This window comes from Meles meles, chromosome 7 (assembly GCF_922984935.1).
Source record: "Meles meles chromosome 7, mMelMel3.1 paternal haplotype, whole genome shotgun sequence".
NCBI lineage: Eukaryota > Metazoa > Chordata > Mammalia > Carnivora > Mustelidae > Meles > Meles meles.
Window position 1 is genome coordinate 125,686,995 of NC_060072.1, and position 18,147 is coordinate 125,705,141.

The window sequence follows — 18,147 nt, forward strand, 5'->3', positions numbered from 1 at the left end:
TGACCATAAATATTTCCCAGTGACTGTGCCTGAAATGACTGTGAACAATGACTACAGAATTTCCCAATTTTCTCTGGTTTAAATCTAAATACCCCCTTCCCACCTCCCACATACACACTGCCTTTGTCTGTTTCCTTTAGCTGCTTCAATATACATTATAATCTTAAGTCTAAATAAAATTTTACAGACAATAACAGACAATGCTTCTAAATCTCCTTGGTATGGTTACTTTTCCAATCAGTATCTGACATTTGAACTTAAGGAAAGGAAAAAAGTATCTAATCAAGTGAATGAGATTGATTATCTAATCAAGTGAATTAGAAGAAAATCTTTTTAAACACACATAATTTTTACTTTATAACCTGCATAATCTGCTGCATAAAATACAGCCTTTCAGTTTACAAAATAATTTTTTAAGACTGAAATGTTAATTATTTGATGTTCATAGTTGTATATATATATATACGTATATATATATATATATATATGAAGGAAGCTTAACAGTAATTTCACATACAATTTTATCATAAACTCATCTCCCAGATCTCTTCCATTGGTTTTTAAAAAAAAAAATTTGTAGTTTTTAAATTTATTTTTTATTTTAATTCCAGTATAGTTGACACACAGTGTTATATTACTTCAGGTGTACAACATGGTGATACAACAATTCTATTCATTACTCAGTGCTTGTTAAAAGAAATGTACTCTTAATCCCTTTCACATATTTCACTCATCCCTTGCCCCCCCCCCTTTTCCCCTCTGGTAACCATCAGTTTGTTCTCTATAGTCAGAGTCTGTGTTTGATTTTTCTCTTTTTTAAATTTGTTCGTTTGTTTTATTTCTTAAATTCCACATATGAATGAAATAATAGAATTTGTCTTTCTATGACTCACTTATTTCACTGAGTAATATACTCTCTAGATCCACTCCTGGAGAGGCAAATGGCAAGATTTCATTCTTGTTTATGGCTGAGTAGTATTCCATTGTTTATACACCACTTCTTCTTTATCCATTCATCTCTTGATGCACGGCTGGCCTGCTTCCAAAATTAGGGTGTTGTAAGGAATGCTGAAATAAACATAGGGGTGCATATACCTTTTTGATTTAGTGTTTTTGTATTCTTTGTGTAAATACCCAGTACTGAAATTATGGGATCATTTGGTAATTCTATTTTTAATTTTCAGAGGAAGCCTTCACAGTGGCTGCACCAGTTTGCATTCCCACCAAAAGTGCATCCCTGCTCCTTTTCCTCCACATCCTTGCCAACATTTGTTGCTTCTTCTGTTGTGATTATAGCCATTCTGCTAGGTGTGAGGTGATATCTCATTGTGGTTTTGATTTTCATTTCCTTGGTGATTACTGACACTGAGCATCTTTTCATGCATCTTTTGGCATCTGTGTGTCTTTGGAGAAATGTCTTTTCAAGTTTTCTGACCATATTTAATTGGAATATTTTTTGGTGTTGAGTTGTAGAAGTTCTTTATATATTTTGGATACTAATTCTTTAGTGGGTTTATCATTTGCAAATATCTTTTCCCATTCAGTAGGTTGTTTTTCAGTTTTGTTGATTGCTTCCTTTGCCATGCAGAAGATTTTTATTTTGAAATAGTCCCAATACTTTATTTTTGGTTTTGTTTCCCTTGCCTCAGGATACATACCTAGAAAATGTTGCCATGGCTGATGTCAGAGAAACGACTGCCTGTGCTCTCTTCCAGGATTTTTATGGTTTCAAGTCTCACATTTAGGTCCGTGATCCGTTTTGAGTGTATTTTTGTGTATAGTGTCAGAAAGTGCTCCAATTTCATTCTTTGGCATGTAATTGTCTAGTTTTCTCAGTACCATTTTTGGAAGAGACTTTTTCCCATTGGATATTCTTGCCTCCTTTGTTGAAGATTAATTGAGTATATAATCATGAGTTTATTTCTGGGCTTTCCATTCTGTTCCATTGGCCTATGTGTCTGTTTTTGTGTCTGTACCATACTCTTTTGATTGCTACAGTTTTGTAGTATAACTTGAAATCTGGAATTGTGATACCTTTGTTTTGCTTTTCTTTTTAAAGATTGCTTTGGCTAATCAGGGTCTTTTGTGGTTCTGTACAAATTTTAGGATTGTTTGTCCTAGTTCTGTGAATAAATCCTATTGATATGTTATTTTTTGCCATTTTAATAACTTATGCATCTTGGTGTGCACCTCCTTCCATTGATTTTACTGGGGATTCCCTGTACCTCCTGGATCTGGATTTCTGTTTCCTTCCCCAGATTTGGAAAATTTTCAGTTATTATTTCTTCAAATAAATTTTCTGCCCCCTTTTCTTTCTCTTCTGGGATCCCTATAATGTGAAAGTCATTATGCTTGATGGTGTCACTGAATTCCAGAAGTCTTTTCATTTTCCATTACTTTCCCCTCACTTGTCAGCTTGATTTCTTTCCATTGCTCTGTCCTCCAAGTCACTGATCTGTTCTTCTGCCTCCTCTAGTCTATTATTTATTTTATCTCACATATTTTTAATGTCATTTATTGAGTTCTTCATCTATGACTGGCTCCTTTTTATGTTTTCTATCTTTTTGATAAGGGTCATTGATGTCCTCCACTCATTCCTCAAGTTCCATGCGTATCTTTATCGTTTCTACTTTAAATTCTCCATAGGGCATATTATTTATCTCCATTTTGCTTAGGTCTCGTACTGTTCTATTTGTCCCGTTCTTCCACTTGGGACATAATCCTCTGTCTCCTCATTTCGTCCGAGTCTCTGTGTCTGTTTGTGGGTACTAGGAAAGTCAGCTACATCTCCTGCTCTTGAAAGTAGTGGCGTTACGAAACAGAGGAGCTCCACAGAGCAATGTCACCGGTTCATGAGAACCTGGCGCTTCAGAAGTGTCTCCTATGTGTGTTGTATGTGCCCTGCTGCTATCGCTGAGCTACTTTTCCTTCAGTCCAGGCATCCACAGTGACTCTCTTTGCCTATTGTGGGCAGGGTTTGGTCCCTCTGCTGTTAGTGGGCCAGTCTCGGGCCGCCTTGGGCTTGAGTTGAGTCAGACCAGGCATTTGCCAGAGATGCAGCATCACTGACCTTTCCCCATGTTGTTGCCTGAGAAACTCTCACTGGGCACAGCAGGTGTCTGCCCACTGCTGGAGCCATAGTCTGACAGGTGTGTGTGGTTACCTTTTCCTCTCCCCAGGCCAGGAGCCACCGTGGAGTGCTGTTGGCCTCTGTCAAGGCTGCTGGCACACTGCCAGGCTGGTGGCACACTTTGGATGTCCCTTGGTCAAGAGTGTTAAAGGAGTGGATCCTCAAAGTGCACGGGGGAAGGACACAAAGCATTAACAAGTGTTTTGCTGGTCTTTGGGCGGGGACCTGCAGCAGCTGGGACTGAGGCTGGTCGGGCTGGAGGGGGACAGATCGACGGAAGTGCCAAGGGTGGGCTGATGGTGTTAGCAAGTTTGGTAGTGAGTGTTGGCCGCACCACCACGCTGCAAGGTGGCGTGTTTATGCTGGGGGTCTTGGCAGGAGATAGCATCCGTCAGCTCCTTTCTTTCTGGAGAAGTTCCCCAACTGTCTCTGCTCCGTCAGCACACACTCTGAGTTGAGTAGCCAGCTCTCCTTCCTGTGGATCCCAGTTACTTTACAAACTGCAGCTTCTATGCCGTATCTCCCCAGGGGCTGTTTATTGTGCTGTCTCTTTAGAGACGGACTCAGTTTCCTCTTGCCTGTTTGGTTCTCCCAGAGCCGAGTTCACTGATTTTTAAAGTTCCAGGTTTTAAGTCCCATTGGTTATAAGAACTCACGAAAGGCGGTCCCTCTGGTTTTCAAAGCCAGTATAATAGGGATTTGTCATCCCCCTGAGGGATCCCTGACATGACAGCCTATTTCCCTCCCTTCTCTGGTCCTGCAGCGTCCTTCCCTCCCAAGGACAGCCCCGGGGGTCTGGTTAGCTCCCTACCACATCTTCGCCCTACTTCCCCTCTTCAGTATGGCCTCTTCTCTACATTAGTTGTGGCGTTTGCTCTGCCAATCTTGGGGCTGTTTTCTGGGCTATTGACACTGATGGGAGTGTTTTCTAGTTGTATCTATGGGACAAGGGGAGCTTAGGGTCCTCCTACTCCAGCATCTTTTTCGGACTCCCAATATTTATTCTCTTCCATTCACTTTTTAATACGATCTGGGGTCTTCCGTTTTAAAAGAAAAACTTCACTCAACTATTCACCTCTCTCATAGCCTACTCTGTCTTTATCCTAAACGTTACAGCCAAAATTCAGCGAATATTCTCTGTCATTTCTCTGTAGGCATCCCACCCACACCCATGGCTTTACTCGTTACCAATACACAAGTGACGGAGGTTTGTATTTTAGCCAGATACCTTCTCGGACCTCAAGCCCATACCTCTAAACACTAATGTGAAAAGCCTTGTACATCTCAAACATTTTCCTATTCAACAAAACCAAAAGCAAACCCTTCGTCTTCCCTCTCCAACCCATATCCAAACCTGTTCTCTTCCAGGTTTCCCGATCTCAGTGAGTGGGACCCACCTATACCCACGTGAATGCAAAAGTCAGAAAGTTATGCCGGGCATCCTCCCTTCCCCTTCTTTCCCTCACCCTCACATATCCAACCCATTAGCTAGGTGGCTTGTTTTCCCTCCAAATTCCCTAATTTCTCCCCTATTCAATATGTACTATTACCTCTCTAAGTAGCAAGCATCTTTAATTTAAACCTTGTAGTTAATTTACCTTATAAACTTATAACAGACTTATCACTTTATAATGGCTTTGCTGATACCTCACTTTGGCCAACTCTAATCCATTTTCCACATAGCGGCCAGAGTGATCTTTTCAAAACACAGATCTGAACATAGCATCCCATGCTTAAAACTTCCAACCATTTCCCATTATACTCAAGACAAGCAACAATGTACTAAGGCCATCTATTTAAACTCCTGCAATCTACTAGGGACTTCTTACTGTTTTCAGGATAAAGACAAAGCTGCTTACATTGGCCTGCAAGCCCTTCCTGGTCAAGGGTCCTGCTCCATGCCTCTCAGCAGCTCCTTCCCGATCTCCTGACTCTGGTCACCCTGGCTTCCCTTCCTCTCACCTGACTGTTCAGTTTCACATTATAGAACCTTCCCATATAGTCCCTTCTCGCTTTGCTAGTTACCTCCTAGCAAAGTTCAGATCTCCCTTCAGGGTTGTTTGCTTTCAAGTTAGTTGACCTTAGGGCAGCTGCTGGCCTATGTAACACCTTTGTAAGAATTAGGAGGCATCAGCCTGTGCAGGCTGATACTGTTCTGCACATAGCTCAAGGCTCCCTAAGCAGAGCTACAGGTTGTAATTTCAGGCACAGAGGACAAAACATCTGCAAGGGCCATCCTGGGAGAAGCTTTCTCCACTCTAACGGCTCCATCATGACATATCTGTCCTTCATGGCAAGGACCATGTGCGGAGTGTCTTGTACTTGCATGAGTGCTGGACGAATGCCCGCACCTTCCCCCACGTATTAACCTTGTGAGGGTAGGAACAATGTCTGTCTTTACTCATCACTGTATCCCCAGCATCTAGCACAAAGCCTGGCCCAGCCTCTGTAAATACTTGGTGAATTAATGAATTAAGTTGCAGCAGTATCTTAAAATATCATTTATATAACAACGTTCAAGGGGAAATGATAGCTCAATCATTTGGGGAATTAGGAACATGGATTAAAAAAAATGAATGTAATAAAAGGTCAACATTGGATTGTTCCTTGTGCCTCATCTCCTTGTTAGTGACAACAAATGGGCATTTCTTCTTTGCTAGTGGGACGTACCTTGCCAATAAAAGCTTCCTGGTCCTCCTACTATGAGGTCTCCATTCTACAAAACAGAAACAGCAACGATTAGAAAAGGAAAACAGACTTTAAAAAAAAAAATTAACATATAATGTATTATTTGTTTCAGGGGTACAGGTCTGTGATTCGTCTGTCTTAACACAATTCACAGCACTCACCATATCACTATGCTCCCTGATGTCCACCACCCAGCCATCCCATCCCTCCAGACTTTTTTTTTTTAAGTGAAAAATCATTGTGAATAGGTATTGCTCTAACAATTTCTTAGACATAAAAAAGCAATTTTTAAATGAGGCCCTTCTATCGGAGGCATGCAGCTCATTTTATTTCCTATCCTTGCTTTCCACTATCTAGTGTGTTAACCTGTTAAATAATTTTCATTTGACTCCGTCAGCTAAGTTGAATTCTCTCCCTTGAGGATATATAAATTCAGTGCTCTGGCATTGCCTCAGGTAAGCAAAATATATACAAGTTTAATGCTGTGTAATTTAGCAGACATGATCTTTTGAGCTTTGGCCACAAAAAGAAAATTCGTGTTCTATTTATCTCAAGGCCACAGTAATGCTTATTTTATCCATACATCTCTAACCAGCCCCCTCGCCCCCTCTCAGGAGAGAAAGCAAAAACTCCAGGCTAGCAAATACAAATTTTTCCTTCTCTTTAAAACCCCACCTTCCAACCTCTCCATCCTTAACTTCAGTGGAGGGGAAAAAAGGACAATGATAAAAAAAGCAGTGAACTTTGTATGCGAAATAATTTTTTCTATACTACTTTCATAACGATGAAATCTTTGTCCCCTCGTCTTACTAGGCATCTCTGTTTTTAATTTTGTGAAAGGATGTGTAAATTTTGACACTAATGTTAAATCTCATCAGTGAATTATAGCTATGAGATAAAGCAATTTATTGATTCTTGTGTTTTTTTTTTTTTTTTTTGAAGCACATTTCTCTCTCAGAGTTTTGGAGATTTTTTCATTTAAAATGACTATCACACACACAAAAAATAAAACGACTATCACAAGAGATGGGAAGAAAGACTGTTGCTTTTCCTCATATGTATTTCTGTAGAAGTTGCCCAAACAGGCCAGATATATACCTTAAAGGTTCTTTTGGTGGTGGTGGTTTATGGGGCTGGAGATGGGAGTGAGAGACAGAAGGTCAAACAAACAAACAAACAAAAAAACCAACCAAATAAACAGATAAAACAAATATTAGAAGCTACAAGACCAAAGGCATTCACCTTATAAAAATCCAGACTAAATCCTGCTTGGCAGTAACCCTGGCCTTCTGGATCAGCATTACCTAGAGTGATCAAAATATAGAAATGTTATAACATCATCATTTCCAAGATATATTTTAATAACCAATTCAGGATATTCTGTTGTTTTCTCCACAGACTTCTAAATTTAAAATGACCAATGTGTGTTTTGTATTTTTTAAAATTCAATCTGAGTGACTTCTGAAATATATTTCCATTTGTTTTCTTGTCCTAAATATCATCGAGATTCTGTAGTAAGATCACTAGGAATAACGTCCCTGGGAGCCATTGTATTTGGGTTTTACAACTCATGTTTGTTTGAAGAAATAACCTCTCCTTCTCTCAGTCATGTTCTGCATTGCCCAAGTGGCGGTAGTGTTGTTCCGAACTGCCTGCATGTTCTGTGGAAAGCCACACGTGTCATTCCTACGGAAATCCCTTGAGAAAAAGAGAGGTAAACATGGGCACCTGGGCAGATGCTTTCTGCTGAGGACACCAAAAGGATTCCAATTTTAATGATAATCAAAAGGAAATTCATTTGAAATTATTTAAAAAAAAAAGACTTTATTTATTTATTTGACAGACAGAGATCACAAGTAGGCAGAGAGGCAGGCAGAGTGAGAGAGAGAGGAGGAAGCAGTTTCCCTGCTAAGCAGAGAGCCCGAAGCGGGGCTCGATCCCAGGACCCTGGGATCATGACCTGAGCTGAAGGCAGAGGCTTTAAACCACTGAGCCGTGCAAGTGCCCCTGAGTTATTCTATTATCTGTTATCATGAGTTAGGTACATTTGGAAATTGTATTTTTGGTCACAATGAATTGCATGGGTGCATTGGAATATCAGTGTTTTCAAAAGAGAGAGCCCTCTAGTAATGGCTTATTTTGCACTCTATCCAATAGAATTCACTAACTGAATGTCCAATAGGTCTTTATCATACTCTTTTTAAGATTATGGGCAGGTCAACCAGTGGATTCGCAGGAGATTGTTATAAAGTTTCTAGGACATTAGGATCAGGAGTTTAGTACTGTCTACAGCTTTTTTTTTTTTTTTTAATTTGACAGAGAGGGAGAGAGAGAGGCAGAGCATAAGCAGGGGGAGCGGGAGTGGGAGAAGCAGACTCCCGGCTAAGCAGGGAGCCAAATGAAGGGCTCGATCCCAGGACTCTGGGATCATGACCTGAGCTGAAAACATACGCTTAACCCACTGAGCCACCCAGGTGCCTCCGGTCTACAGCTTCTAAATCGTTTAGCATAAAATCAAAATGTAGGTCAGTGGGGGGCATCTCAATCATTATGTAGCTTGGTATGAACATGTAAATAATTACTCCTTTTTTATCAAGGATATTCCTGAATGGAAACTAAAATAAGAGCAGGAAAGGAAATGGACATCATAGGAAAAATGTATAGACTAGGTGTGTCTGTTTCAGAAGCTTTTTGATAGATCTGGCCTTTCTAGCTGTTTCTAGAATGTCTTCTGTTTTTCCCTTGCCTTGGTTAGTCCTTAGGTAATTTTAGCATTGTCATCATCCATTCTCCTCCAGATGCTCCCTGTATATTATAATACACTGTTCTATCGAATACATGGTATTTTTTTATGATAATATCTGTTTTTAATTCTAATGTCCAGTAATGCCTTGTGGGGGGTTTTAAAAGCTAAGGTTTTTTTCCCCCCTCAGCTTTATTCAGGTATACTTAATATACAAAAAAACCTATATTTTAATATGTGCATTTTGATGAGTTTGGACATAGGCATACACCCATGAAACCTCATCAAAATCAAAGTAACAAGGATTTCTATCACCTACAAAAAAAATTCTTGTGTCCCCTTGTTTGTTTTTGTGGGTAAAAACATTTTAACATGAGATTTACCCTCTGCAATTTTTCAGTGCACAACATCTTACACTGTATTTTTATGAAATTTCTTCCATATTTTAAACTATATTTTATGGTTTATAGTTCTTTTTTTTTTTAAAGATTTTATTTATTTGACAGACAGGCAAGCAGAGGGAGAGAGGAAGGGAAGTAGGCTCCCTGCTGAGCAGAGAGCCCAATGCGGGGGCTTGATCCTAGGACCCAGGGATCATGACCTGAGCCCGAGACAGAGGCTTTAACCCACTGAGCCACCCAGGCACCCCTGGTTTATAGTTCTTAATGCTACAAAGTTCCCTAAAGTTTCATCTGTATAACTTCTGATGTCTGGGTATCAATTTTCTGGAGGTTCATGTGTGTAAATATTTCTATATGAACACCTGAGGTATGATTATGTAAACATATATATGTAATTTTGAGTATATTTGAAAATATATTTTTCTAGTGCACAAATCTCTTTAGAAATCCATTTTAAAAGCAAGTCTTCCTTTCATTTTTAATATTGTAAGTTATTCAAAAAGGAAGAAATATGATCATTTTTAGAAATTATTTTCTTCAAAACAGGAAACTGAAAAAATTAAGAGAAAATACTCATTTTTTTTGAAACTCATGGAGAAAATAACCAACTCCAAATGTTTATTTGATGCAGCGGTTAGAAGAGAATATGAGGTGATTTTTTTTTTCTTAGAGTTGTCGTTCATGAGACCTGAAAGAATCTATCTTCCTGGAACTTTGGAGCATCTGTAAACCTTACAATTATGCCCCAGAATGAACGCAGGAATCCAGGGAATCATGCTGATCACTCACTACTGTTTGTTGGAAGACCACATGTAAATAATCCTCCCCTGAATTATGAATGATCCTAAGAACTGCAGGCATGTCATGAATATGAATGGGCAGATTAGTTCCCATATTACTTAACCTATCAGTGGGGTATGTTTGTGGTATGGAATGAGCATGAGAGAGTTCTTTAAATTCTCTTTTGAAAATAATATTGCTGATGTTCCTTCTGTGATATTGACCATATGCTCCTGAACAAGCTGGCTTTGTGTTAATGAACTGTGAACTCCCAGGGGAAGGACAGGAAGTCCGCTCCTCGAGTGAATTTAAGGAGGAAGAAGTATTTGTAGTAAGAGAGTGACCACGAGGAGTATGAAAACTATAGCTGTGTAGCAGAGTTGAAAGAATTTTTGGCAATTTATTTAGCTGTTCTGCAATCCCACATCCACTCCATATTTACCTTCGTCAAGTTGTTCTTTTATTTAGGAAAATAAACAGTAAGTAAATTGGCATCATAATGTGCCCGTGTCACTCAAGACACGGGACTGCTACAATTCTTATTTTCAGAGAAAGGCTCAGACTCATATCTAAGTGCCATGTGCTGTGTTTTGACTTGAGTGCTCTCATCACAGAGACACTCGGTCAAAAAGGCAGAACAAGAGGCAGTGACAAGTTACATAAACGATCACCCCCCCAGATCAGCGAGGCAAGAAGAGTGTGAAAGATGGACTCATCATTTCAGCTATACAGTTTACTGTGCTAGGGAAGCCTTTTTAGCAAGTCATGAAAATGCGGCATGAACAGGATTGATGAAACACATTCTTTGTTAAATCTCAGCTTTACCATTAGTTTTCTAAGTAAATCCAGGATTTTATTTATCTCTCTTCCTGACTTTTCTCTTTAGCGTAATAGAAATGGCCTCACACTGAACCAAGGAACACAGCACCCTGAGTGGGACATGACTCAAAATATGCCTTTGTTGGTTGTTGCCCAAGCCTGGGAAGCTCCCTCTTGCCCTCTCCAACAGCCATTTGCCAAGAGAGCCCTTCCTGTGGTCCTGTCTCGAAAAGCTCCTCTCCTTACCCAGGCAGGCCATGTCACTCCCTACTCGCTTGCCTTATTATATTTTTTCTTTATAGCACTTTTCGCTATCTGATGTTATATTTATTCTTTAAAAAACATTCTTTTCGTTGATATATAATAGACATATGACATGTTATTATTCCAAGGTATATAACATCATGATTTGCTATATGTATATACTACAAGATGATCACTACAGTAAGTCTAGTTAACACCCATCAGTACAGATCTTTATAAATTTTTTCCTCATGATGAGAACTTTTAAGATCCCCTCTCTTAGCAACTTTCAAATATACAACACAGTATTCTTTTTTTAAAAAAAGATTTTATTTATTTATTTCACAGAGAGAGATCACAAGAATGCAGAGAGGCAGGCAGAGAGAGAGGGGGAAGCAGGCTCCCTGCTGAGCAGAGAGCTTGATGCAGGGCTCGATCCTAGGACCCAAGATCATGACCTGAGCCGAAGGCAGAGGCTTTAAACCACTGAGTCACCCAGGGGCCCCTATAATACAGTCTTCTTAACTATAGTTATCCTGCTGGACTTTACAGTTCCTGCACGTCTTTATCTTATAATTGGGTGTTTGTACCCTTTGACTACCTTCACCACTTTGACCCATCTCCCCACCCCTCACCTTGAGCAATGATCAATCTGTTCTCTGTATCTATGAGTTTGGAGTTTTTTGGGGGGTTTTGCTTTTGTTAGGATTTGTATATAAGTGGTATTTTTCTTTGGTATTTGTCTTTCTCTGGCTGACTTATTTCACTTAGCATAATGCCTTCAAGATCCATCCATGTTGTGCAGGATTTCCTTTTTCTTATGGCTAAATAACATTCCACTGTACATAATATACAATGTCTTCATTACCCATTTGTCCACCGAATGTGCCTAGATTGTTTCCATGTCTTGCCTGATCTGTGCGATGTTGCTGTGACCAGGGAGGGGCAGATATCTTTTTCAGACACTGATTGCATTTCCTTTGAATCTATACCCAGATGTAGAACTGTTGGATCTGAACACTTACATTTTTGTTGTCTGTTTCCCCCAGTAGAATGTAAGTTTCTTAAAGTTTGGGTTTTATTTTCTCTTGTTTTGTGCTTTATTCCCCAAATATAGAATAATTAGTGTTCACTGTGTTGAACAGATACATAATCGAGTCTCATTATCAACAAGGAAACTCTGTTTTAAAGCTGCTTAAAATAAAATCTTAATTTCACAGATTATTCATTCAGTGACATTTGTCATGATGTGAGGAAGTGGCTAATTTATTTCAATATTTTTAAACAGAAGTCATAATCTTCTCTTTGCCAAAATCCTCCCCCAAAACCATCTGAGTTAGCTGTTTCACTATGATCTTCAGATTAAATCTCAGCGGTTTCTTTATTAACCCTCTGATATCACTGAGCCATTCTTTATCTTCATTGTTTTATTTCTGAGACATGTTCATTACTGTGCCAAAATTAATCTTGAATCTAAAAAAACAACCACACAAAATGGTGAAATTTTACTTACAGTTTTGGAAATCTAATTTGGGATTCGGTTGTTAAAAAATCAATTCCCTGAAATCCATTACCAGAATGTTCTTTCTAATGACATTTCTTTCCTCGGTGTGGTTTTGCAAACTATCAAGAATACGAATGAAAATCCATTGGTTGCTTTCTGACGAATCCCAATGATGGACATAACAAATAGAAAACTGGAAGAATTCACAAAAGGACTGAGTAGATCAACCAATTGGAAATGCTGTCCCAAGTCCATGGGTGTTTCCCCAAGAAGCGATTAAACAGCAGTGCCCCAAAGATGGCGCTCACAGGCTTGCTTCTGTGGATGCCTTGCTGGAAGATCTCTAGACGGGGCAGATGAGACTTACACTCTAAGTCTCACACTCTAAGTGTACAGTCTTTTTAAAAAATGGAGATTAAACACCTAAAGGAGAGACATGTATCATGCAGATAACAGAGCACACAACTGCCAAAGAAAGCAACAGCTGCCAAGAACACAGGTTGCGGGACACCTGGGAGGTTCAGTCGGTTAAGCGCCAACTCCTGATTTCCACTCAGGCCATGATCTCAAGGTTGTGAGATCAAGCCCCATGTTGGGCTCTGTGCAGGGTGTGGAGTCTGCTTAAGGGTCTCTCTGCCTCTCCCTCTGCCCTCCCTCCCACTCATGTTCTCTCTTTCTTTGAAGAAGAAGAAGAAAGAAGAAGAAGAAGAAGAACAACAACAACAACAACAACAACAACAACACAACACAGGCTGAACAGACAGCTGATGTCAGAGCGCCCCTGGTTCCCAGTGCACTAAGACCACTCCTGCCATTAAAAAGTGAAGTGGTGGGGGGGGGGCGGTCAGCATTCTTCAGATCACATGTGAGTTTTGAATAGCAACTGAGAGTTTAAGGCCTACCATAAGGAACCAGGCAATTCTACTGCAAAATATCTAAATGAAATTTTCTACAACATGGAGAATCAACAGAATTCTGTGTCTTGTCCCCCATGTCACAACAAGGCATCGCAAAAGATGTCCATAACCTTTACCCCCATCTGTTTTCCCCCATCGATGGTGTTCTGACAGTGCCTGCCCCGTCTACGACAGAAGGGCTCTTGAGCTAAATTACAGTTTCAAGGAATAAAATCACTTACTGTTGCGACAAGGAGAGTATTCTGCATACGCACTGAAATTCTGGATTGCTACATAGCAAGTGCCAACTGGGTCCTTTTCTGGTGTTGGTTTAAGAGTTCTCCAGTGATACAAAGGAGCACAGGCCTGTGACACATCAAAGACAATATTTTCTTGACGTTGTTTCCTTATACTATGATAGGATTTCGTTGGTTGACTAAGGTACCTAAATTCATGACAAACTACGTTAAATTAGGGAGTGAATTATTTGGCTTCTGGCATGCTGGTAAGTACCTCAGTAGTCAGAGTTAATGAAACTTCCAAAGGCAGTTTTTTACCAGTAACGTACCATAGAATTAGAACAAATTAAACAGATAGAAAGGAATGCGTTTTCCCCTACAGGATTTTAAGTTAAATAAGCATCATCTGGCAAAAGTAATTATTTCCTAATGGCAAAGAACTCGGATTTTCTTTTCCTTTTAAAAAAAAATATTGGACCTACCTAGAATGAAATGATCATTGAAACAATGAATAAGTCAGTGTGATGTCTTAAAATGAGGATGGTTACTTTCTTAGTCTAGTTGTTGTGTTAAGAAATTATTTTCAAATCACAGGAGGCAGACAAATTTGTATACCTCCGCTTTGTGGATTTCCCTGGTTTATCGCTCACGGTATATCCTACAACTTTTTAAACAATGACTTTCATTTGGATACCCTTACCACAGTGTTCTTGACTTTATTTTTCATTTAATGGTTTTCATTTGCAAGAAAATAAAAATTAATTTAAACAACAGTTAAAAAAAACACGATTCTTGCATAAAATACTCTGTCACTTCTCCAGGAGCTTGGATTCTAACAACAGCATGGTATTTGCAAGGATATCAAATATGAAAGAGAATACATGAAATCTTCTTTAGGTAAATTAAACAATATTAATTTTGTTACGAATGAGAGAGGCAGTAAAATAATTGTGTAGAAAATATAGGCATCCTTTTGACCTGTTTTGCTAGCTTGAATCCTGATTATTCAAGTGCTCATTATTCTAAGGACACAGAACTGCAGATTCCTAGAATACAGAACCACTAGCCTACCTCCTAATTTGATGATATCACTCTTAATACAATGCCACAAAAATGAAGGCAGACACTAATTTTAAAGTCTTTTCAAGATTCCAAACATGTCCTTGATAATGGGCTCAACATGTAACTACTTCCAGTAAAAATAACTTATAGTCTCAAGTAAGAAGTGTGTTTCCACTGCTTGAGTTTTCTGGCATCGTGAGGTGTTGGCCAATACCTAAAAACCGTGTATCTCATTCATTTCCTTATCTTAGGGCCCTCTTGGTAATCGGACAAGTTATATGGTTAATATGTTTAGCATAAAGTTCCCACAGCGAAAAGCAGGAGTGTGGGCAGAGCAGGCATTCCCCTGTGCCTGTGCCTCTGGCAGTCTGCCAAACGACCTCACCTGCCAGCTTCCCACGGCACACTTAAATGCCAGGAAACTTCTTCCCAGTACTTGCCTGCTGTCAGCTCTAGCAAGTTACCCTTTTTATATCTGCTCAGTTTCACCCTGATGTGAAACATACTGACGAGATGAATTTGGCCTGTGACCCAAACTTTAAACATACACCCACGACACCTGGATATTCAAAAGGATACTTCAGCATTTTGAAGTTCTAGTAATTATCACATAGGGTAGAATTTACTTCTTTACCCTGCTAAACTTCTGTGCTCAAAGGAAAAAATTAACTTGAAATATACTTAATATTATCTTATTTCCTTTCATGTAATTTTGAAAATGCAAGCATGCTCCTGAATTAACCATTTTTATTATGAACATGGCAAATGATTTCATTTTCGGTGATTCTGAGGGCTTCTACAAGTATTGGATAAATGCACAACATGGACAGTACCTAAAAGATTTTTTTTAAACCCCAAGTTGTTATTAGATAGAATTAGCTTTTCAAGGCAATTCCCATGTCATACACCACCAAAGGCTAAAAAAAATTTTTTTAACCAATCCTAGAATGTGAAAAGCATATTAGTGCAAATACAATCCTATAGAGACCATACTGTAAATTCTGGATTTGTAACAGGAGAGGGCTATCTGTATTTTATACATTACCTGTTTATATCAAAATGTCCTTGGGGGGCTAATCACAGACCAAATAAAGCAAGGCCTTTCCTTTAGATACTTATTAAATCGTAATTCAGGAAGATTTAAACCAATCTTAAAAACAAAGTTACTGCTTTATTATTGTAAGGAAATGAAAGCCAATGGTTTAAAAAATTCTCCCGACAAAAAAATTTCCAGATCAGCCTAATGCGGTCTTTTGTTTCTCAATAACTTAGACATATATCATTACTTGAAATAATAAGAGTATAGAATTATAAGGTCATAGCATTTTAAAGTTGAATCATATCTAATTGGGAGTGAGATTATTTCTTTTAACAAGTATTAATGTATTCAGAGAACCACGTAGTTAGTAGTTATATTTTTAAAGAGAATTTTCTTTTAATTTTAAAAATGATCAATGATGCCTCAGCAGATAAACTTTTAAAGAATCCAGATGGCAGCGCTATTTCTCTGGTCAATTTGTAATCAGCCCTTTAAATCAATCTTAAGCAATAAAGTATTTACCTCCTTAATGTTTCGCTTTTATTTTTCTATCTTCCTTAGTTGTTTTTGAAATATTCACAAATATCTCATAGATGTGGAAAACAGGCTTTATCTCTTTTAACTTTAAACACTAGAGTAGATTCTCTAATTTTAAGCACTAACTTTATTTTTAGAACACTGATAAATTTATCATTAAAAATCTGGCATGTCCTTACATGAAAGTATTTTTATAAGTATGAGCTTTAAAACATTTCAGAATACATATTACTCCAAAGCATCCCCATGAATCATACTCACCACAACTTCCCCTTTGTGAGCTTTCACTGTTGCTCCAAACCACTGATTCGATTTAAATTCTATAGGTTCCTTGGTTCCATTAACTCTGATCTTTCTGTTGTCTGACAAGGACGACATGGAATTGTTAATAATTCGTAAAATGTGGGAGCCAGATCTAATATGTAAAAATGAACGTGTCCATTAAAAATACTTGAAAAACAATCTTCATACATGGAAGGGATAGTTCCAACCAAGACTTTTCATTTAGAAAAATACCAAATGAAAATGCACATTTGAACATGACATTTCATAACTTAACTTACAAGACGCATTTTTTTTTTACAATGTATGTTTTCAGAGATAACTGTATTGTAAACTTGATGTGGACTTGCTAGTCTTGAATCTACAGGTTTGTCATTGATTTATAAAAGATTGAAGGCCAGATATTTATAACTCCCCTAAGGAATTCCAAATCTTTTCCAATAGGGAAATACATAGGAATCTCCCAGATCAGAGAAGCACAAGTTTCTTGGCATGAGTTAGCAGGAATGATTGTGAAGGACTCCAAGGTCTTGGTTTTTAACCGAGTAACATGTTTCCATGCAGCCACAGAAAATAACACCTCAACGCAGTTCATGTACACTTTGCAGATGTCAGAATGAGGGGGGCCATCTGGGTAGAAACTCAACCCAATTATAGCACACTTCAGGTCTTAATAAAAAGCAGATATCTCTTCTTTCACTCTTGATTCCCAGTCAGCGTATTTCCCACGTGGTTCTAACCACATGGTTTTAACTGGAGCTTCGTCAGTAATAGCTAATGAATTTCAAAAGACATTTGTACCAAGGCATTTATTTGTATGTATTTGCTTTGGTATGCATTTCATTTTTCTTCCTTGACTCTGTAATAAATGCATTACAAAATGAACTTTTAACTCCTATTAAGTGAGGCCAAAATATACATGTAATTAACATTAAATTGAGTTTACATATGATTACAGACTTTTACAAATTATATGCACTCAATCTTAATCTAAAATTTACATTTTACATGTTAGTAGAAAATCATGAATTTCCTTCTTAAAAACCTTCTTAAAAACACTTTTGTTGGGGCGCCTGGGTGGCTCAGTGGGTTAAGCCTCTGCCTTCAGCTCGGGTCATGATCTCAGGGTCCTGGGATCGAGCCCCACATCGGGTTCTCTGCTCAGCGGGGAGCCTGCTTCCCTTCCTCTCTCTCTCTGCTTGCCTTTCTGCCTGCTTGTGATTTCTCTCTGTCAAATAAATAAACAAAATCTTAAAAACAAAAACAAAAACAAACACTTTTGTTGCTTCTGAGCATTAAAAAAAAAAAAGTTCTGTAAATCCTTACTCAAAATGCACACAACTAACAAAGAACTAGAGAATCTTACAGATTACAGCATAAACGTAAGAATATAAACATTTCTATAGGCACTTTGTAGGCACTTTAGAAGATTGTAGAATTCAGAGACAACCTTGTCACCATTAATTGAATGATTGGGGACAATTCTTTTAATCTCCAGAGTTTTGATTTTTTCTGTAAAGTGAGGCCACGAATACCTTCCCTCTTTCCTCTTTCACAGGTGATCAAAGTCATAATGATTACATGTGATAAACTAAACTGAAAGTGCTTTCTTTATAAGCTGAGAAGCTGTACACTACAGAAATCATGTGGCCATATAATTGAAAGTCCAAACCCTTTACAAATATCTCTTACTTAGAAATCTGGAGACTCAACCTAAGTCTGAGAATTGAAAAGGACCTCACACATACAAACACATATTTGTTATTTATTGTTGGTGATTTCTG

General features: G+C 38.5%; 1 protein-coding gene across 1 annotated transcript in view; it reads right to left on the reverse strand.

Annotated features, from left to right (window-relative positions):
* ITGA8 (integrin subunit alpha 8) overlaps positions 1-18,147 on the reverse strand; it is a 173,754-nt gene that overhangs the window by 135,588 nt on the left and 20,019 nt on the right. The window contains exons 3-6 of the mRNA XM_046013396.1: positions 16,343-16,443; positions 13,447-13,570; positions 7,061-7,122; positions 5,801-5,846 (exon numbers count right to left, since the gene is read on the reverse strand). Coding sequence (XP_045869352.1) covers positions 5,801-5,846; positions 7,061-7,122; positions 13,447-13,570; positions 16,343-16,443 — 333 coding nt within the window. The remainder of the gene's footprint in view (positions 1-5,800; positions 5,847-7,060; positions 7,123-13,446; positions 13,571-16,342; positions 16,444-18,147) is intronic.